Below are 21,706 nucleotides of genomic sequence, written 5' to 3'. Positions count from 1 at the left end.
TAAAATGGTAAACTCACTATGTTAATCATTATTTTTTTAATAAGTGTGTCAATTCAAGAGTTGACAAGTAATTAGGGACAGAGGGAGAGTAATAAATTATTAATTTTTTTTGTACTATTATTAAAATTTCTAATATTTTTTTCAAAAGCTAAATTATGCTTTTGGACAAATGGGACTATGATTTCGTCTAATTATGATATAAGACCACTTTTTTATACTAAATAATTGTATTTTGTTGGAGAAAATCTCGCTCATGATTCCAAAACTCTCCTCTTCTTCTCTCCCCTGTCCCCACAGTCGAGTGTTTTGACTTGCAGAAGAGCAAATCACCCCCCACGTAAATGAATCACCCCACCCACCCCCTCTGTATCTCTCTATATCTATATTTATATATTTGTATATACTGAGAGATTGGTTGTCCGATTCATTCTTTTATGATTATACTCTTTTCTTGTCTTACAGCAAAGAAACGTTGAAGACTACAGACACCACATAAACTCTTTCTCTCTCTCTCTTCTTTCCTCTTTTTGGCTCAGATTCGATCAACCCAGCAAGTAATTTCCACTTGCCCCTTTTTTTGTTGCTTTTCTTGGACTTTTACTAGCATAAAGACTGTCATTTTCATGTTTGTGGACGTGTGTTGTAGTTTTGTTAATTTGGGTATTAGGGTTTTTATCCTTTTGTAGGTGTATTTTTGTTGCTACAGTGTGGGTCTTGGTGGGTTTTATTTTGGGTCAGATGAAAAGATTGATTTGGGTTTGACTGTGAATCTGAAACTGGGTGACAAGTGCGAGCAAGTAAAAAGGTTGTTTCTGTTTTTTTTTGGAGTTTTTATTGATGGTTGATGCGTGTTAGTTTCTGAGAAGAAGGTGTTACGTTCTGTTTTTTTTTTTAAGATTGTTTGTTGACTGTGTTTGAATCTGTGGTAATTCTGTCTAATTGACCACCCCTTTCAAAAAGATACCAAACTTTGCCCAGTGTTGGAGTAATTCGTTTCTTTGGATTCTTCTTGTTTATGGGGCGGGCAAGGTTGGGGGGCTCTGTCATGGGTCCTTAAGATTTGATGCTAAGTAGGGAACTCAACTATTGCCAATTTAATGATTTACTGTTTTTTTTCCTTTTCTCTTGCCTATTTAATGATTTACTCTTTTTTCTTGCTTGGCCAATTTAATTATGGACTATCATATTGCTATTGTAGGTGTTGTAGATTCTGAGTTGATTTGTGGAAATTGGTTGGTTAATCGATGAGAATGTTGAGTTATGAAGTGTAGACCTGAAAGATGGGGTGTGTTTTGGGTCGGGAAGTTTCATCAGGCTTAGTACACAACGGCAGGGAGGAGAAAAGGGAAGGTGGTGTGCATTATGAGAAGAAGAGTCAGAGCATTAGTGCTGAATTAACTGAAACTTTAGAGGTCAAGGGGGCTGAAAATGTAACTGTTCATACTGAAGTTGTGGAAGCCGATGAAGGTGACGAAACTAAGAAGGATGACAAGGCGGAGCATGACGGAAAATCTAGGAAAGAAAAGAGAAGGTCGAAGCCTGATCCAAGATTAAGTAATCCACCTAAGCATAAACATGGGGAGCAGGTCGCTGCTGGATGGCCTTCCTGGCTCTCTGCTCATGTTGGGGAAGCAATTGATGGTTGGCTCCCACGACGCGCTGACACTTTTGAGAAAATTGATAAGGTAGCTTTTAAGATTTCTTTTTGTTTTCCTTGAAACATTTCAAGTTCTCCTGAGTCCTGAATTAGATTTCTGCTTTTGATGGTTAACAATCTGCCTCTGTTTTTCTTAATAGATTGGCCAAGGGACATACAGTAATGTCTACAAAGCGAGAGATACTGTTACTGGTAAAATTGTTGCTCTAAAGAAAGTGCGTTTTGACAATCTAGAACCTGAGAGTGTGAGATTCATGGCTAGAGAAATTATCATTTTGCGACAACTAGATCATCCCAATGTCATCAAATTGGAAGGCTTGGTTACCTCACGAATGTCATGTAGTTTATACCTGGTCTTTGAGTACATGGATCATGATTTAGCTGGACTTGCTGCAAGTCCAGATATCAAGTTTACGGAAGCACAGGTTAGGATGCTGAGTGGTAGTAGTTCTGTTTTGAAGAATGAGGGATGTGAGTTAGATAATATCCATCTCAGTTGTAGAATTAGAGTTTGCTGATTATTGTTCTTTTATTGCAGGTTAAATGCTACATGCATCAGCTATTGTCTGGCCTTGAGCATTGTCACAATCGTCATGTGCTTCATCGCGATATTAAGGGGTCAAATCTTCTTCTTGACAATTCTGGCATTCTCAGAATTGCTGATTTTGGACTGGCTACTATTTTCGATCCTCGTCATAAGCATCAAATGACTAGTCGAGTGGTTACTCTCTGGTATAGACCACCAGAGCTGCTTCTAGGTGCTACTGATTATGGTGTAGGTATTGATTTATGGAGTGCAGGTTGCATCTTAGCTGAGTTATTGGCTGGAAAACCTATTATGCCTGGTCGGACTGAGGTAATCCCTGTAGTTTGTTATAGATTTTCTGTAGTAATATGTTATAAATTGCTGTAGTTTGCAAGGGTTTCTTGTAATAGAACCTTAGCGACTTATTGCTATTTACAAGGCCCATTGTATCAACATGCGAAATTCAGCAGAGTCGACTAGGATAATCTATTTGCTCAGGGAAAGTGAACTCTCAATAATTGTCAGTTTCAAAAACGAACTCTCTATAATTGGTTACTAGCTTTGGAATGATGGTCTCAATGATAAGAGTATCCGAGTTCCGACCCAAGAATGATTAGGCTGAGTGCATATCATTTCTACCAGTATTGCTAATTTTGGAAGTTCAATAAAAGTAATCAATTCTGTGAGGAACAATGGTTTTTACTAGCTCTTATTGGATAACAACCTAACAACATTTATAAGGGTGATATTTGCATACTATGTCTCTAAAATTGAAAGAAAACCGTGGACAGTATGTGTTAAACTTTAAATTGATTCTGTTTCTTGTCGGTAGCTTTAGATGTCTCTTGTATTTTTTTGGAATCAGGAATACTATATCTGGTAGATCGCTTAATTAGCATTTATTTTGATACTTCAAGGCCACAAACTATAGAATTTCTGTGACAAGTATACTAATTGACTTTAAGCTTGTATGGAATGTGTTAATACACAGGACTGTTTTTATTTTCCTGCATGAGTTATTAACGATAATTTTTTCTGTCACTAAGGTAGAACAATTGCATAAGATATATAAACTGTGTGGCTCGCCATCAGAAGAGTACTGGAAGAAGTCCAAGTTGCCGAATGCAACACTTTTCAAGCCTCGAGAACCCTACAGACGATGCATTAGGGAGACTTATAAAGATTTTCCTCAGTCTTCACTTCCCCTGATTGATACATTACTTGCAATTGATCCCGCAGAACGCAAGACGGCAACTGATGCACTACGAAGTGAAGTGAGTAGTTTCTGTTTCCAAATTGTCTTATTCTAATTAGTAGTCTTGTTCTCCTTTCACTGCCAACTATCTTTTGAAGACAGAATTTTTTAGTTTTTTTTTTTTTAAATTATAATATCTTGGGGTCATTAACTCCTTTTGCTGGCAGAGATTAGTAAGTTTAAGAGCCTAATCACATGATAGATACTAAAATAGAGGTACTTGCTATGATTTCTCTAGTGGTAGAAGAAATTTCCTTAAGTTTTACCTGGTATGGCTGCACCAAAGTTATGCTTTCTGTGAGATATAAACTAGTTTAGATGGGTTTGGGTTCTATCACTGTGCTTTTTATGTTAGGAAGCTCTGTAGCTTGAAGTTATTGGTGTAAATGAGAAATTGCCAATAGCCTCACTTTTTTTTTGATGACCGTGGTGTCGGGGCTAGCTTTCGTGCACCTCGACTAATTCCACGAGATACCTGCCACCTCCCACCAGCAACAAGTACTAGGTAACTCTATCCACCAAGGCTAGGACAGATGAGAAGAATCACCTTGTGTTTTTGTCTCTGCTGTGTTTTGAATTTGAACCTGAGACCTGAGGGTTCTCAACCACTTCATTGACCACTAGGCCACACCTTTGGGTGCATAGCCTCACATTTGTTATTACAAAATTCTTACCATATAATTTTGGTTTGGTAATAAGACTACTCTCAGTTCTGTAGTCGTTTGGTACTTTTAGTACAGCCCTTGGCAGATTTATTTGCTACTTGTGATGTTTTAAGTTTGGATTCTCTGGTGAAAACTTTTAGCAAGTGATCAGTCGTTTGGAACTTTTTAGGTGATTAATCTGCGGTTGGCTTATTTTTGTCACTTGTTTTTGAGTTCAGGTTCGCTGGTGAAAGTAAATTACGGGAATAAATGTCTGCAGTGAGTAATTACCACTTCGCTTATGCAGACTATTGACTATTGAAAGAAAAGAACAATCATCAATACTCCCTTTATCCAAAAATGTTTTTCACTCTTTGCCTGCAAAGATCCACAGCTTAGTGAACCACTGACATTTTACAATGTATTCTAACCTTGAGATATGAGGTAGATTATAGTTTATACTACTGCTCATTTAGTTTCTGAATATCTAGATTTGGTGTTAAAAGATAATTGTTGTCATCAAGTTTGTAGCCTGTCTGGCCAAGCTTTTGAAGCTAAAAGCACTTGTATCAAAATACACACTAGATAATTGTTGTCATCAAGTTTGTAGCCTGTCTGGCCAAGCTTTTGAAGCTAAAAGCACTTGTATCAAAATACGCACTAGTTTGTTTTGGAGATTTGAGGTCTTTTGGAATAGTTAGTAAAAAATGCCAAGCTGCTTTAAACCTCAGGCTGGAACTTAGTTGAGGTTTAAAATTGCCATCAGGGTTGGAACTTCGTTAGGGTTCAAGGGCAAAAATGGAACCTGGTTTTAATAAGATGGGTAATATTAGACCCAAACATCTAACATAAATCAACTTGCTCAATTCAAGCTGTAAAGTGGAAAATTTGACCCTTTTCCGAAAAATAGATTTTTTTTTTGATCAAATAAATGTAATTTCATTCATAAACATGGCCCAAAACTTGGCTGTATACAAAGGTTATATACCAAAAGGTAAAGAATCTACAAAAAAGAAATGATTCTCTACAAACTGTATCCAATCATCTATACAATTGGGAACTGTATGGGTGCACCAAAAGAAAATAAAAGATCGGAGGCTACTTCTTAACTGAGAAAAACTTGACTCTACCCCTTCAAAAGCTCCCCTATTTTTCTCTCCACACCACCCACATTAATGCTAGTGAAACTACATTCCGTGCTCTACATCTTCTTCCTTTCTCCCGCTCTTTCAGCTGAACATCAGTTCTTTCCATTTAATTGATCCAAATGGGCGCTTAGCTTCAAATTGATCAAATCAACCCTTAATATGCAAAAAGAGCCAAACAAATTTGGATGAAGGAGTACAATTGAACTGTGTTTGATAATCCTTAATGTTCACGGATAAAGCAAAAAATATTTGTTATTTCAGTTTCCTTGACATAGAGGAGTGGGACAAGTAAGACGTCAAATAGTTTAGCTTGAAGGAAGAACATAAAGAGTAGTTATGAGCTATTTAACTACTTTTCCCACTGTCATGCTTTCTCAGTGCAGCACTGCCTCATTCTTTTTTCTGGTGTTCTTGTATAGCATGTGTTATTGTGATAGACCGTGTCTTTTCTTAACCTGAACATATCATTTTAAGTAACGTGTTTCACTTGTATTCTTATGCTGTTGCCTTCTTCTATGGTTAATAAAGTTCAAGTTCTGCAGTTTTTCAATACAGAGCCATATGCTTGTGATCCCTCTAGTCTTCCAAAGTATCCTCCGACCAAAGAAATGGATGCCAAACGGCGGGATGATGAAGCTAGACGGTCAGCACTTTTTACTATTGTGTAGTGTGAACCAGGCATCTGGTTGATTCCTGACTTTTTACTGTTTTTTATTCCTTCTATCATGTTTGATTTCCTACTTACTTCTTCTGACCAACAGTTCACCTTGAACTAACAGGTAGCAGCATGTTTACTTGATTAATGATAATTCTTGAAAGAATCTGGTGGCATTTGTTTCAAATTTGCAATAACTGAATCTTTAGTTGTTTGAACGCAGCTTTTTGAGTTTTTGTAACTTTCTATGTTTTCCCAAAAATATAAAGGACTTCCCTTTATGAAGATTGTGTACCTCAGTTCTTCAAATCTTCAAAACTCAAACTAGTCTTTAGATCTTCGTGTTTTTGAAATATTTGAAAAACCGAGTTTGAAAACCTTTATAAAAAAAGAAGAAATACTTACTTGCAGAACTTCTCAAATAAACATTTTCTTTAATAAACAAAACCTTCTTCCAGAAACTCAAAAGTTGAGTTTGCAGTATCTCGATCAAACAACACGTTAGAAATGCAAGAATTTGATATTCAACAATTTTGAGTTCTCGAAAAGAAAATATTTAGAAGTGAAATATTATAATGACTTTACTGCGGAACCTATCATGATTTAGAATTTGAGTATGCAAATTTAGTACTAAAATTTTAGCTATTGTTTTTCTTTAATGTAGAATCTACAAGTGTTCTCGGGTCTTTATGCTGGTCTTGCGTCTTCTTTTAGACTACAGTTTACATTAATATGCACATAACATTGGGTCCTTCATGAGGTTATTTTGTTACAAGAAATTCCTTTGCCCTTATCTCTGCTCAACTTTGAAAATGGAAGAAGAAACAAATAGAAGAATAGAGAACTCAAGTACAAGGATTTCAAGTTATTGAGGCACCATAGGATAGTAAGGGAAAAGCTTCCGCTGGGTGTTTGCCCCTCTGTATCTATCATTCCACTCAAGTTCTGTTTTATGTCATTTAAGTTATGCTCAAGTGTCCATGAACTAACATCCAAATATGGGGGGACGGAAAGAGAAACTTTGGGGTTAATTACCAATCAAAAAGATGAAACTCATGAAACAATTGAAAAAAGAGAGATAAGATTCACCATAATATTCACCATAATATGATCCAAGGAGATTAATTACCTACAGAAAAATGAGTTATGAATGACTTGGATTACTGGTGACAAATGTCATGATTATGTGTTATATTTTAATGTAACATAAAATGCAATAGATGATTTGTATTCATGCATGTATTGCAACATAAAATGTTATAGAAGATTTGGAATCATCTATTTCAACAAGTTATAATACTCCATTTTTGATAAGTTATAGCCTAGTTATATAGCAAAACCATCACTAAGATAATGATAGTAATGTGCAAAAGAGGTATAGAGACGTAGTTCTTAATTGTGCCTATAGTTAAATTAGACAGCCTGTTAAGATATCCACTTCTTGTACTTTTTTGAGATGAAATAACATGGTTACTAGATACTTGCACTTGTATTTTAATAATGCGTAATCTCAGCTTTTCCTTCAAAACACCTTTGATATCTCTCTCTCTACAAAGATCCACAAAATACAGGCAATGATTGCAATCCAAATCCTAATGTCTTCTTTACAGTCCAGTATTGTAAGAGTTCTTTAACAGTCTTGGTCATACATTCATGTAAAACATATATATAGTCACTACAGTGTGAAGCAATCAGGAGGGTAAAGAAAAGATAATCAGTGCCCTCATTCTCCTTCTTGCTCAAATAAAAATAACTAATTATGTAACAGTTTCCAATGGGGGAAGGTGAGTGCAACTTTAAAATTAGGGGAAATGCCATCTGTGTTAGCAAACTAGAAGAGAGAATAGTGTTACTGATCCTAGTAATTTAAGTAAGTATGGAGGTCTTGTGCGCTCTTTACTTTCTCTGGCAACAATATGTCATTTGCAATTTAGAAATATAAAGTCAGATATTCGTGTCTTGTGAAAAAAGATATTTGTAGCGTACTGAACTTGCTTGTCAACTTGTCAATGCTTTACATTGTAAGTTTACTATGTTTGAATGCAATTGATCTTTTGAAAATCTCTTTCTTCTCTCATTGGTTTTACAGTTATTCAACAATGTAACTATAGATGCCATTGATATTTTGTATTTTCATTTTTTCCATTCCTAATTAGAAATAACAATATAAAATATTCACTTCTGGGTTCCATCTGATGCTTGTGAAATTGTGACAAGCTGTTCATTCCATCTCATCATGCAGGCTAAGAGCCGCTAATAAAGCTCCGGGAGATGGTGCTAAGAGAGCACGCCATCGTGAACGGACCCGTGCTGGCCCTGCTCCAGATGCCAATGCAGAAAATCAAGCTAATATTGACGTATGCCCTTGTGACATGTCTCCTTCTTTGTTATGGTTCTGTTATAGTTGAAGCTTCGTATTTTTATTTTTTTGATTTACTATGCCACACATTATTTCATCATCACTCGTCTTGTTCTTTAGTGTCACCAAGAAAGTTCAAGTTTGAACAAAGTTTTTCATCAACTGTCAATTAAACAGAGATTAGAATGTAAAAGGTGGGAGATATGAGTAGCTAGTCTAAAGTAGATCAAGAGCAGTCACATAAGTTCTCTCTGTTATGCTTACTTGGAGACTTATTAGAAGTCTTGGTTCCTTTTCTGCATTGTACTTTGGCAAGTTTCAGGTTTGACACTTTTTCAATGGCATATGCCGTATAGGCTTTCTATTTCATCTGAGTATAATTTTTGGGGCCAAGTTTCAGTGGTGTATAGTCCTTCACACAACGTTATGCTCTCTATTTACATGATGACTACTGCATTAGTTTTATCAGTTGCTCTGTTTGATTTTTTCAACTGGTTCCTATCTGTATACTTTGCAGAGGCGGCGCCTAATCACTCATGCAAATGCAAAGAGCAAGAGTGAGAAGTTCCCCCCACCACACCAGGACGGAGGACTTGGCGTTCCCTTGGGTGCCTCACATCACATTGATCCATCCCTTGTCCCTCCTGATGTGCCATTCAGTTCGACCTCATTCACATATTCAAAAGAACCTGTCCAGAATTGGTCAGGCCCTTTAGTAGAGCCTGCTTCAGCTGGTGGAAGGCGGAAGAAGCATACTGCAGGTGATGCCAAAAAACATTTGTCAAAGAAAAGATGAGAAGCAACATTGTTTTGGGTAGCAGCAGAGTGTGAGCTTCAGATGAGTGTTTCTATGGCCTATTCTGGAAATAACATGAAAGTGGGGGGCTGGCCATGGCAACACTTTGAAGCATTTTGTTATTAATGCACCTTCCAGAGAAGGGTTTATAGTATGCCCAGAGCGAAGCATTGTTTTCCTTTTCATTTTCCAAATATAGAAGGGTCCTTCTGGTTTTTGACTTCTCAATTTGTTGTGGTGGTGAGAAGCTCCCCAGTTACATGTATATTAGTACTACCAGAGTTAATTCTTTGTGATGGTATGTTCGACTTCTGCAGTTGGTAGAAAATTTTACATCTATATTTGACCGGTGTAATTGCATCTCCTTTATCATACTCATCGACATTCTGTAAAATTCTGCTTGTTCATTGATGGTTGAAAAAGGGTAACTCCTATTATGCAGTTCTCACAGCGTGAAATGGGGAGATTGATTCTATTATCCATGCCTGTTTGCGCATGAGATAGGTAAAATATAACACATAGTGAACCTTATAAGGTTATTTTCGTCATAGAAATCCTTTTCTCAGAAATTTTGGCTGGAATATTTCACTTTTGTGAGATTCTAAAAATATACCAAATGTATAGTTATTTATATGTGTTCTAGTTTAATTGAGTTTACAGATGATCTAGAAAACAACGTTAACTTAGATCACATTTGAGAAGCAAAAAGACAATGTTAGATCACATCTGACAAGCACTTTGAAATGCGTTTTTGATTATTATTTGTAAATCATGTTTTTGAAATTTACTTTATAAAAGAAGAATATGATAAGTGAGCATTTATATATTTGAGTTCAACTTGTTTAGGACTTCTTGAGTCGACTATTGATGGTCGCATGATGAGTAGTTGTATTTGTTGCAGTACCTATGGAAGTTAATTAAAACAAACAATCCAAATGTGCATACACTAATATATAAGGGTCATAAGTTCAAATACTCAACTTTTAGGGGGCAAAGTAGAAATTCCAAGACTTCCATGACCCCTTCACAAAATTATCTGGCAGTTAAGTCCACTGGGCTGAAAACTTGAAGATTTTGAGTAAACTATAGATAAACCCTTCTAGAAAAATGGACACCCAATTTCTGGATAGCCATAAACCCCCAAGAAAACAGAGAGGAATAAACACTTGACTATGCTTGGCGCCTTTCTTCTTTCATGGCTGCCGTTTTTTACAGCCCCAACAACGCTATCCCTTTATCCCTTCTCCCTCCTCGACCCTTTAACCTTCATTCACTTTTCACCTGCACTTCAAGCCTAACAACTACCAAGAAAACCAAATGTAAGCATAAACCCTCTTTGTTCCTTCAGAACCCTTCAAAATATCATCTTGTGCAACCCCTTTTGACCCCTCAGCAATTTAAGGACTCTAACGTGTCAGTAGATTCTGACACTAATTGTATTGATTATGCCAATTTGCTTCGGATTTCTGTTAGGTGTGGTGATGTTGTGCTCACCAAGATAATTCATTCTTCACTTGTCAAGTTTGAAGAAGAGGATGTTTATTTGAAAAATGCTTTAATTGCAGCTTATATCAAATTGGGTTGCTTGAATCTTGCTGAGAGAGTTTTTGATTCGCTTATGAGCCCTGATGTTGTGTCATACACTGCAATTATATCAGCTTTTGCCAAGTCGAATCGTGAAAGAGAAGCCTTTGAGCTGTTTCTTGAAATGAGGGATTTAGGTATTGAACCAAATGAATTTACATATGTTGCTATTTTGACTGCTTGTATTCGTTCATTGAATCTTGAGTTGGGTTGTCAAGTACATGGTCTTGTTATAAGATTGGGTTATTCGAGTTATATTTATGTTGTCAATGCACTTATGGGGTTGTATAGTAAGTGTGGTTTGTTGGAGTTTGTTGTTCTCTTGTTTAATGCTATGCCGCAAAGGGACATTGTTTCGTGGAACACTGTGATTGCTTGTAAGGTTGAACAGTCCATGTATGATAGAGCATTTGAAATGTATCGTGAGTTGCGGAGAAATGAATGCTTGAAAGCTGATCATTTTACTCTTTCGACGCTTTTGGCTGCATCTTCTCGCTGTTTGGCAGTAAGAGAAGGCCAAGAGCTTCACAGGTATGCTCTTAAAAATGGATTACATGGTAATTTGAGTGTGAATAATGCACTTATAGGATTTTACACTAAGTGTGGAACCTTGAAGAATGTAGTGGATGTGTTTGAGAGGATGCCTGTGAAGGATGTCTTTAGTTGGACTGAAATGATTGTAGCTTATATGGAATTTGGACACGTTGATTTGGCGATGGAGATTTTTAACAGCATGCCTGAGAGAAATTCTGTTTCTTATAATGCTCTTTTGGCTGGATTTAGTCAAAATCATGAAGGGTTTAAGGCACTGGCGTTGTTTTGTAGAATGTTGGAGGGAGGAATGGAGTTGACTGATTTTGCATTGACCAGTGTTCTTAATGCTTGTGGTTCAATGATGGAGAGGAAGATAAGCGAACAGATTCATGCGTTTATCCTCAAGTGTGGTTTAAAATTAAATGATCATATTGAGACGTCATTGGTTGATATGTGCACGCGGTGTGGGAGAATGGATGATGCTGAAAAGATATTTCATGATCTGCCACTTGACCATGATAATTCAATTGCATTGACATCAATGATATGTGCATATGCTAGAAATGGACAACCAGAAGAAGCTATTTCTCTGTTCTTGGTAAGACATTCAGAAAAATCGCTAGTTGTTGATGAAGTTGGATTGGCCACTATTCTTGGTGTTTGTGGAACATTAGGGATTCTGAAGTTAGGGGAACAAATCCATTGCTATGCCTGGAAACATGGTTTAATGTCTGATACCGGTGTTGGGAATGCCATGATCAGCATGTACTCTAAGTGTGGTGAAATGCAAAGTGCAGTTAAGACCTTTGAGGCTATGCCTACACATGATTTAGTATCATGGAATGGTTTATTGACTTGCTATGTCCTTCATAGGCAGGGGGATGGGGCATTGGATACATGGGCGAAGATGGAGAGGTTAGGAGTAGACCCAGATTCTATCACTTGTGTCCTTGTGATATCAGCTTATAGACACACTTCCACAAATTTAGTTGATTGTTGCCAAAAGTTCTTTTCCTCTATGCAATCCTCATATAACGTAAACCCCACCTCGGAGCATTATGCAGGTTTTGTAGGTGTCTTAGGCTATTGGGGTCTGCTCGAAGAAGCAGAAAAGATAATTAGTGCAATGCCATTTGAACCAAAGGCTTCTGTTTGGCATGCTTTGCTTGATGGTTGTAGGTTACATGTGAATGCTATCATTGGAAAAAGGGCCATGAAGAATATACTTTCCATTGTCCCACAAGATCCTTCTACTTTCATACTAAAGTCAAATCTTTACTCAGCATCTGGAAGATGGCAGTGTTCGGAACTTGTTAGGGCAGAAATGAGGGAGAAGGGTATCCGAAAAATACCAGGACGCAGTTGGATCATATTCGGGGACAAGGTTCACTCCTTCTTTGCTAGAGACAAATTGCATTCACAGTCAAAAGACATATACAGTGGCTTACAAATACTTATTTTGGAGTGTCTGAAAGCTGGATATGTACCTGATACAAGTCTTGTGCTCCATGAAGTGGAGGAGCATCAGAAGAAAGACTTCTTGTTCTACCACAGTGCAAAACTATCTGTAACCTTTGGGCTTCTTATGACGAGACCTGGAAAACCTGTTCGCGTTATGAAGAATGTGCTTCTCTGTGGTGACTGCCATACATTCTTCAAATATGTTTCTGTTGTCACCAAGAGAGATATACACGTAAGAGACGCTTCAGGTTTTCATCATTTTGTAAATGGTAAATGCTTGTGCGGGGATAATTGGTGCTGAGAAAAGAGATATTTTGATATTTTTAGCTGTAGCTTACATTGTTGTTTTCAAGTTTTTGTTGCTAATATTTTTAAACCTGTTGTTAGATATACAACAATTAGAATGTATTTACACCATGTAAAGAACTTTTGATCAATCAGTTTAACAAAAATACTTTTCTCTGGTCTATAAAGTTTGAGAAAAGCATAAGACTTTGTATCTTCCTCTGATTTTCATTATATTCTTGCTTTTGAATGCTGTTTTTTGGTAACTAAGATAATTCATTGATTATATTACCATGAGGTGCTGGAAATTTATGTACAAGTACAACGACATGGATATATTTGCTTCACTTTATACTTTACAACTTATTTGAAACTGTAGAGGTGAAATCTAAACAATGCTTCTTCTTTTTTCTCAGAGTATAGCTCTGAGAGTGGACTCCTATTTTCATAATTGTTACAAATATTTCATCAAATTAAAGATCACTTGCCACAAGTGCTTTAATTACCTCTCATAAACTCCTTTACAACAAGGGTCAATTCCTTCAACTTCATGCCATCAAAATACTCACAACCATGAAACCCTCCTTCACTAAAACAATCCACAACTTGCACACCTTTTGCCTTCAACATCTTTGAAAACTCAATTTGTCGATCGATCAAAGGATCACCATCGCAGTCAATTATCAAAATCTTCCAACCTTGTATTTTCACTTGATCAAACAAATTTTCATTTGATTGAATCTCCACCATTGGATTACAATATGGATGATCGCGATCGCTACCAATAGGTAACCCTAGCTCCCACATAATATCACTCACATTAAGGGGCAACATCTTATCGCGAGCTAATCTTAATTCCGATTTTGTCCTTTCATTTCCACCAAAAAGACTATGATATAAAATCAACCCTTTGATTTCTAAAGGCTTAAGGTATTCACTAACTCCAGCTACACGTAGTCCTACGTGGTACGCTATGTTGCCACCAGAACTAGTGCCCAATAGAAAACACTTTGAAAAATCAGCATATTTTTTCAACAACTCGTTAGGGGTATTTTTGATCCAATACAACGATTCCACACAATCATCATACGCTGCTGGGAGTCGATTTTCGGGGGCGTATCGATAATCGACCGATACAATTATCGCTGGAATTTCAACCGCAAGTGTTGCACAAAATTTTTGTAAAATTGGTGTGTCTATAGTAATTGCCATTACAAATCCTCCACCATGAAAATATACTACAAGAGGGAGTTTATTTTCAGAGTTTAGTACTTCATGAGGGATGATAATACGAGCCCATGTATCTTTAACGGGGTTAATGACGAGATCTTTTATAAAGACGGAGGAATCATGATCAGGAATGGTGGTGGAAAATGGACGAGGTGGAATTTGGGAACGTGTGATAGAGCCATCAGTGTTGGGAATGATGCCCAAGTATCCATAAGGATCGACATTTGGATCAATTGGAGCAATTTGATTAGACATGCCAATAGTTAAATTGAACAATATGGGGAAAAGTAGGGGAGATGATTGCCTTGAGGTTTTTATGGAGTTTTATACAGACTACTTAAACCATTTTGTGTTTTATTTTTTTTACATTTTCTCTTATTTTTCCTTTTAAAAAAATATTCAAAAATCATTTTACGATTTTAAATATAATTTAACATTGACCATTATAGAAATAAAGAAAATAACTCCAAATTCTTATCCTATTGCACGATTAATGGAGATTTCAACTTTAAAAGAAAAGGACAGTTTCCTAATTTCGACCAGAAAGTTTATGAGTTATGATATGTCAAAGAAAATGACAATTCAAAATTAATATTTTCAGATCCTTTCCTTTCTAGACAACTATATGTGTGTACAGAATGCATTGTTACCTACCTCATATATAAATAAATGTTCTCGTGATAATATTTTTCTATATATTTATCAAACATCATAAAATAAGTCATTTTTTTTATTTCTAAGAAAATAGTTTTCATGGCAAATATTTTTCTTCGTACCAAACATATTCTCAGTTTAAAAATACTAATAGAGAAATCGACCTTTTGATTTCAATTTTTTTCTACTTTTATTCTATTTTCCAAGAATCACTGCCTTGACATTTCCTTCTCTCTATATTTTTTTGTTTTGTTTTGAAATATCTGTATTTACATTGAACCATCATCAAGAAATGTAAAAAGGAAAAAAAGAATTACCAAATTAAAATGATTTTACATCAACATATACTTGATTTTTAGCATATCTATCTAAAGTTTAATTTATGTGCACTAGGGGATCATTTGAAATTTGTCTAAAGTTAGCATTTAATATTAATTAATAAATTGCACAAAGCAACTTAATGCACACCAAATTATTAATTGAATGAATAACTTGCTTTCTAATCGATAGTGATTGTGAACACGTTTTAATTATCGTCAATACGAGACCTAAATTAATTGCCACATAATGCCGCTTGATGTGTAATTGGAAAACTTTAGTTGACAATATTTGTGGACCATCCTAATTCCTATATATATATATACACTTTCTCAAGACTATTTTATTTATGGAAAAGGGCAAAAAATATCCTTAAACTATCTGAGTCTAAATATACCTCTTGTTTATCTATTTGACTAAAATACCCCTCAATTCATCTTTTTGGCCTACTTTTATCATATTTTTTATTTACATTCTCTTTATGAAATAATGTATTTTAATTGTTATATTTCTTATTTATATTTTAAATAATTTTATAATCTCTCTTTGATATAAAAAAGAGTTAATCTAAACAATCACAAATTCACAATATTAAAATATTATGTTTGTGCTCTTAACTTGACTTTTTTAATGCTAATTAATCACTATTTATTACTTTTATTAAAAGATCAACAATACTTAACAACTTATTCGGAGCTCTAAAACTCAAAATCTTAATAATTCTTTTCTTTTTCTCCAATTAAAGCTCTTATTGTACTCATAATCATTACCAATATATTTCATTCAAAGATCACTTGCCACTAGTGCTTCAATTAAGCTCTTACAAACTCCTTCACAACAAGTGCCATGTCCTTTAACTTCATGTCATCAAAAAACTCACAGCCATGAAACCCTCCTTCACTAAAACAATCCACAACTTGCACCCCTTTTTCTTTCAACATCTTCGAAACCTCAATTTGTCGATCAATCAAAGGATCACCATCGCAGTCAATCACCAGAATCTTACAACCTTGTATTTTCATTTGATCAAATAAGTTTTCATTTGATCGAATCTCTACCATTGGATTACAATACAGATGATCGCGATCGCTGCCTATAGGCAACCCAAGCTCCCACATAATGTCGCACACATTAAGGGGCAATATCTTATCGCGAACTAATCTTAATTCCGATTTTGTCCTTTCATTCCCACCAAAAAAAGCATGATGTAAAATCAACCCTTTGATTTCTAAAGGCTTAAGGCATTCACTAACTTCAGCGACACGTAGTCCTACGTGATAGGCTATGTTGCCACCAGCACTAGTGCCCAATAGAAAGCATTTGGACAAATCAGCGTGTTTTTTCAACAGCTCGTTAGGGGTATTTTTGATCCAATACAACGATTCCACACAATCATCGTACGCTGCTGGAAGTCGATTTTCGGGAGCGTATCGATAATCGATCGATACAATTATCGCTGGAATTTCAATCGCGAGTGTTGCGTAAAACTTTTGTAAGATTGGTGTGTCTACCGTAGCTGCCATTACGAATCCTCCACCATGAAAATATACTACAAGAGGGAGTTTAATTTCCGAGTTTAGTACTTCACGAGGGATGACAATACGAGCCCACATATCTTTAGCAGGATTAATAATAAGATCTTTCATAAAGACGGAGGAATCATTATCAGAAATAGTGATGAAAAATGGACGAGGAATTTGTGGACGTGTGATAGAGCCGTCAGTGTTACGAGTAATGCCCAAACTTCCATAAGGATCGACATTTGGATCAATGGACATGGCAATTTGATCAGACATGGCAGTTAAATTGGACAAGTTAGCTAGAAACAAACTATAGTATTGGAGGGATGAATATTAATGATGTTTATATTGAGATTTTTATAGCTTTATATAGTCTTTAAAAAATAAACATTTTTTCCTGCATAGAAGATTCCACAAATTCACTAGTGAACATCGTAAAGCCACGTAGCCTGCGTAATTAATAGTGTCAACGACATCAACTTAAATGTAGCACTCCTTAGATTTTTCTCCCATTGCACCACATAAAAAATATCTTTAGCGACAATTAATTAATGATAAAAACTTAATTGTCATTAAATATGTACTTTTAGTAACAATTATCACTCTTTGTATATATTCTTAAAGCCTTTAGCGATATTAGATCCGCCAATAAAAGCTTTAACACTCTATGATAATGTGTATATTTATTGCCGCTAAAAGATATTTTTGTTTTAGTGCAAGGTTTTAGTAAAGACAATGACACAAACATGAGTCGTGATGGCCGCAGATTGATTGTGCTACAGAAAGAATCAGTAAATTCTTGTACTATTACTTCTTTTAATTTTAAAATAAGTGATGTTTTTAATTTAGGTATATATTTTTATTAATTTATTTTTAATAAATATTTTGAAGAAAAGATGTAATATCTCTTTAATAGTTTCTAGTTATGTGAAACTTTTTTTATTAATGAAGGGTAATATTTGAAGAATATATCAATATTTTCCTGATGACATAAAATATCACTTATTTTGAAACAAAATCAAAAGGTAAAAAACACTCGTTATTTTAAAATAATAAAAGTAAAAAATTAGGCTTTTAAATGTCCAACATTAAAGAAATTTCAGTCTTAAGATGTCTTATACGTATTCTTCGACCCTGAAGAAGTAGCTCGTAGCTTGTAGCTTTCTTTCTTTAAATAGTGAAGTTGCTATTCCTCAAAATTGACCATCTAGAAAGAAATTATAATCCTATTAATTGCACAAATGGAGATTTCAGATTTCAAAGAAAAGGACAATTTCCTCATTTAACTGAAACTAAGTATGAGAACTTGCATAAATTAAAAGGAAATTAATCCTTCTCCAAGTAGAAAATCCATAGCAGGAGTGCTTCCTGGGTTCTAAGCAGTGCGAATTGGAACGGGCTCTAATATAAATACGGGATGATAAATAAAAAATAAATATCCAAATTCAGATGCTATTAAGATCTCAATAGTAAATAATTACTAAATTCTAAGTGTATAAAATTTGTTTTTAATTAAAAATTAATAAATAAACAAATGAATTAAATTCATATTATATCAACAAAAATATCTTTAAAAAGTTACATGATTATTGATGATGATAATAGTTAGTAGTCGTGGTGTTGGTTAATGGTGGTTGTGGGCAGTAGTTAGTGGTAATGGTGGTTGACAGTAATAGCTAGTGATAATGGTGGTTGACCATAATGGTTAACAATGATAGTGATAAATAATAGTAAGGTGAATGATGACAATGATTAGCGATATATAGTGAGGACTGGTGATGATGATTTTTAATAGTGATTGATGATTGTTGCGGTAATGGTAATTGGTGGTGATGTTGTAAATGGTTGCTAGCGGGGATGATGGCTTGATTATAGTTGATTGAGAAAATTATCCAACGTTATCTAGTTCACAAAGCTAAGTGAAAAAAGAAATAACTCAATATCCTAAAGTCTAAACCATGAAGAAATTGACATGATAAACATAACTCTTTTCTCATTCATATGCAATCACAAGTACATAAGCAAACTGTATTATTACATTAGAAACAACATATTTCAGTGCTTTTATTCAAACACAAAACACTCAAGAAAACAACACCACACTCACAAAGAAGAAAGAAAAGATAGATATGATATGTTTGATTATCATTGCAGCAGAAACCATCCTTCATAAGGCAAGCTAAATGTGAAATTTCTGAACATCTTGGCACTTCTCTCTATGGAACAAATGCTCCATTGTACTTCTTCACAGCTTCCTTGCTATCAATTGTTCCTGAGTACTTCATCTGAGCTTGTGACACTGGTTTTAAGTTAGCATACTTTCTCCTGGCCTCACTGCTATCAAGGGTTTCTTCTGGTGGGGCGATTGCACCATAGCGCGGTTCCTGTGTATTTTCATATGGAGATGGAAAGGACTCATTGCGCTGGATTTGGTCGGGGTAATGGTCTTTCATTTGTGGACTGTAGCGTTCCTTTTGTGGAGAAGAAGGGGAAAATGAAGGGTGGAAACCTTGAGTTTCATGATCAGGGTAGCTTTGTTTCATATCAGGTGTTGAGTGTGATGTTGGAGGGTGTGGTTGTTGCTTAGCATTAGAGGAAAACAGAGATGTCCAACCTTTTTTCTTCTTTGGCTGACTTTCGTTGTTTTGAGAGGTCGGATTTGCAGTTGATTGTTGTGTAGAAACAGGGGAAAACATAGGGTTTGTATCGTGTGTTGTTTCTGGGTAGCTTTCTTTCCTTTGAGGTGTTGGGTTTGAAGTTGGTGGATGTGATTGTGGTGTATAACCAGAGGAAAACAAAGGCTTTGCACCGTGTGCTGTTTCAGGGTAGCTTTCTTTCCTTTGAGGTATCGGGTTTGAAGTTGGTGAATATGGTTGCTGTGTATGAACAGGGGTAAACAGAGGCTTTGTGCCGTGTGCTGTTTCAGAGTAGCTTTCTTTCCTTTGAGGTATCGGGTTTGAAGTTGGTGAATATGGTTTCTGTGTATGAATAGGGGTAAACAGAGGCCTTGGTCCATGAGTTGTTTCAGGGTAGTTCTCTTTCCTTTGAGGTATCGGGTTTGAAGTTGGTGAATATGGTTTCTGTGTATGAATAGGGGTAAACAGAGGCTTTGTGCCGTGTGCTGCCTCAGGATGGCTTTCTTTCCTCTGAGGTGTTGGTGAATGTGATTGTTGTGTATAACCAGGGGAAAACAGAGGCCTTGGTCCATGAGTTGTTTCAGGGTAGTTTTCTTTCCTTTGAGGTATCGAGTTTGAAGTTGGTGAGTATGGTTGTTGTGTATGAACAGAGGAAAACAGCGGCTTTGTGCCATGTGCTGCCTCAGGCCTCTGAGGTGTCGGGTTTGAAGTTGGTGAATGTGATTGTTGTGTATAACCAGGGGAAAATAAAGGCTTTGGTCCAGGATTTGTTTCAGGGTAGTTTTCTTTCCTTTGAGGTATCGGGATTGAAGTTGGTGAATATGGTTGCTGTGTATGAATAGGAGAAAATAGAGGCTTTGTGCCATGTGGTGCCTCAGGATAGCTTTCTTTCCTCTGAGGCACAGGGTAAAGCAGAGGAGGCATCATTCCTTTTGTTGGTTCAGGGTAACTTTCTTTTATATGTGGAGTTGAGTAAGATGCTGGAAAATGTGATTTTGGTGCATAAGTAGGAGAAGTCAAAGGTTTATTACCTACCCCAAGGATCTTCATGGCAGTGCCTATATCATTTGTGGCCTGGCTAAGTGGAGGACTAGTTGTCTTGTAACCTCCATTGAATTTTGGCTTGCCATAATCATCATGATCTCTCCTGCTATCCCAATCCTCATGAGTTAACCTTGATCTTGGTGGTGAATCCCATGTGTTGTTGACCCCATAGTCCTTGACATGGCCAGCCTTGGGAGAATCCATGGAGTGGGCATAACCATCATTCTTGTACTTAAACGGACTTGATCCTCGATTATCTTGAAGGTGAAACCCTTCAAATTTATTACGAAGAGGGCTGCCACTAAAATCGCGATGCTCTCTATACTTGGGAGAGTCATGATCTTCACTTCTCCAACTAGGCCTCTTAGTGATCAACTTTGGAGGGCTCAAAAGAGTGGAATGAGTTGGTCGACTAGCTTCATCATGAACTTTATGGAAGAAGTCATTGACCTTCCTAGGACTATCATCGTCCCATTCTTCATGCATATTGTACTCATCTACAAGACCATTCAAGGGTATATCATAACTACGACGAACTTCAACAACTCTTTGAGCTCTCACCATGTAGCCCCCGACACTATGTTCAACGATCACAGGGCGACAAACATGATCAGGGTAGTCACTATAGGTGTTAAAACTTCCACCCTTGCTAAAACTAGCCATAACTATTATTTAGAATATAGCTGGTTCTTTTTTTTTTTTTCCTTGCTTGCTTCAAAGCAAGTTAAGTCTCAACATATATATATAGAAAACTCGAGTCTTATTGCATGTGTGTCCATTTTTTTTTTCTTTATTCTGTTTCTACTGTTTTTATCTTTGGATTCTCTTAGCTTGGTGCATAATGTGAAAGAACCACATTCTCTATACACTTATCCTGGCTATGAGGTGTTCATTTCCCACTGGTGTATCTTCATGAGGGGGCTTAATAGGGCCAATCAGGACAAGGGGAACAAAAGATTTTTGTGAGAATAGTTTAGGGTATAAGAGATGAATGTGAATATTTCACTCTTCAAGTAAAGCATAAATATTGCAATTTTCTCCAAGAATAAGAACCAGCTACTAGATAAGGATACTTACAATTGGAATAGAATCTCTTACTTTTACTTGAAGTGAACTTCAATAAATCTTTCTTTCTTTCAACTCCGTGTCTAGTCAAACCTACATTGTATAAATTTAAATTGGAGAATCTGGTGCAGACGTATTTGGATGAGCTAGACAATGAACTATAATTTTTTCCTGTCCCTCAAATTCTTCAGGTTTCAGCTCCATACAACTTGTGATAACCAACAACTAAGTTCGGAATCCGAATATTATGCTTTTTATGGATGGTATATATCCTCTTGCTACTATTGAAATTTGACTTTAACAATCTCAAAGAGATTTCATCACTTTATGTACAT

At 36.0% G+C, this 21,706-nt stretch overlaps 5 protein-coding genes across 7 annotated transcripts; 2 read left to right on the top strand and 3 right to left on the bottom strand.

Annotated features, from left to right (window-relative positions):
• The first annotated feature begins 248 nt into the window (after positions 1 to 248).
• LOC102581857 (probable serine/threonine-protein kinase At1g54610) lies at positions 249 to 9,488 on the top strand. Of its 2 annotated transcripts, none has more exons than XM_006347770.2 (8): positions 249 to 554; positions 1,199 to 1,685; positions 1,798 to 2,082; positions 2,196 to 2,513; positions 3,230 to 3,457; positions 5,773 to 5,873; positions 8,128 to 8,242; positions 8,762 to 9,488. In XM_006347770.2, exons 2-8 carry the CDS (start codon positions 1,281 to 1,283, stop codon positions 9,038 to 9,040), a joined length of 1,731 nt encoding a protein of 576 aa, XP_006347832.1. In that variant the 5' UTR covers positions 249 to 554; positions 1,199 to 1,280; the 3' UTR covers positions 9,041 to 9,488. The 2 variants fall into 2 exon arrangements, with proteins under 2 accessions (XP_006347832.1, XP_006347833.1); XM_006347771.2 differs by lacking the exon at positions 249 to 554 and adding an exon at positions 606 to 805.
• A 600-nt stretch (positions 9,489 to 10,088) lies between these two features.
• On the top strand, positions 10,089 to 13,085 carry LOC102581526 (pentatricopeptide repeat-containing protein At5g03800). The gene has a single exon (XM_006347769.2). The coding sequence runs from the start codon at positions 10,236 to 10,238 to the stop codon at positions 12,918 to 12,920; it is 2,685 nt and encodes an 894-aa protein (XP_006347831.1). The 5' UTR covers positions 10,089 to 10,235; the 3' UTR covers positions 12,921 to 13,085.
• A 74-nt stretch (positions 13,086 to 13,159) lies between these two features.
• On the bottom strand, positions 13,160 to 14,496 carry LOC102581191 (carboxylesterase 1-like). The gene has a single exon (XM_006347768.2). It carries the CDS (start codon positions 14,387 to 14,389, stop codon positions 13,403 to 13,405), a length of 987 nt encoding a protein of 328 aa, XP_006347830.1. The 5' UTR covers positions 14,390 to 14,496; the 3' UTR covers positions 13,160 to 13,402.
• A 1,422-nt stretch (positions 14,497 to 15,918) lies between these two features.
• Positions 15,919 to 16,902, bottom strand: LOC102580856 (carboxylesterase 1-like). The gene has a single exon (XM_006347767.2). It carries the CDS (start codon positions 16,900 to 16,902, stop codon positions 15,919 to 15,921), a length of 984 nt encoding a protein of 327 aa, XP_006347829.1.
• Positions 16,903 to 18,593: 1,691 nt separating this feature from the next.
• Positions 18,594 to 21,038, bottom strand: LOC102580505 (DNA-directed RNA polymerase II subunit RPB1-like). Of its 2 annotated transcripts, none has more exons than XM_015308949.1 (2): positions 19,735 to 21,038; positions 18,594 to 19,632 (listed from the first exon to the last, which is right to left on the bottom strand). In XM_015308949.1, the coding sequence occupies exons 1-2, from the start codon at positions 20,967 to 20,969 to the stop codon at positions 18,843 to 18,845; spliced, it is 2,025 nt and encodes a 674-aa protein (XP_015164435.1). In that variant the 5' UTR covers positions 20,970 to 21,038; the 3' UTR covers positions 18,594 to 18,842. The 2 variants fall into 2 exon arrangements, with proteins under 2 accessions (XP_015164435.1, XP_015164434.1); XM_015308948.1 differs by having other exon boundaries at positions 18,594 to 19,699; positions 19,790 to 21,038.
• Between the last annotated feature and the right edge of the window lie 668 nt (positions 21,039 to 21,706).

This window comes from Solanum tuberosum, unplaced genomic scaffold (assembly GCF_000226075.1).
Source record: "Solanum tuberosum cultivar DM 1-3 516 R44 unplaced genomic scaffold, SolTub_3.0 scf00092, whole genome shotgun sequence".
NCBI classification, from domain to species: Eukaryota; Viridiplantae; Streptophyta; class Magnoliopsida; order Solanales; family Solanaceae; genus Solanum; species Solanum tuberosum.
Note: the sequence above shows the minus strand (reverse complement) of the source record. Positions and strands in the feature narration are given on the sequence as shown.

Excerpts from the sequence above, each read along its gene's own strand:
- LOC102581857 (XM_006347770.2), top strand. The coding sequence starts at position 1,281 with ATGGGGTGTGTTTTGGGTCGGGAAGTTTCATCAGGCTTAGTACACAAC. Across the intron at positions 1,686-1,797 it reads CTTTTGAGAAAATTGATAAG|ATTGGCCAAGGGACATACAG; the intron begins GTAGCTTTTAAG and ends TTTTCTTAATAG. Across the intron at positions 3,458-5,772 it reads CTGATGCACTACGAAGTGAA|TTTTTCAATACAGAGCCATA; the intron begins GTGAGTAGTTTC and ends CAAGTTCTGCAG.
- LOC102580856 (XM_006347767.2), bottom strand. The coding sequence starts at position 16,902 with ATGTCTGATCAAATTGCCATGTCCATTGATCCAAATGTCGATCCTTAT.
- LOC102581191 (XM_006347768.2), bottom strand. The coding sequence starts at position 14,389 with ATGTCTAATCAAATTGCTCCAATTGATCCAAATGTCGATCCTTATGGA.
- LOC102581526 (XM_006347769.2), top strand. The coding sequence starts at position 10,236 with ATGGCTGCCGTTTTTTACAGCCCCAACAACGCTATCCCTTTATCCCTT.
- LOC102580505 (XM_015308948.1), bottom strand. The coding sequence starts at position 20,969 with ATGGCTAGTTTTAGCAAGGGTGGAAGTTTTAACACCTATAGTGACTAC. Across the intron at positions 19,700-19,789 it reads TGGTTATACACAACAATCAC|ATTCACCAACTTCAAACCCG; the intron begins ATTCACCAACAC and ends CACAGAAACCAT.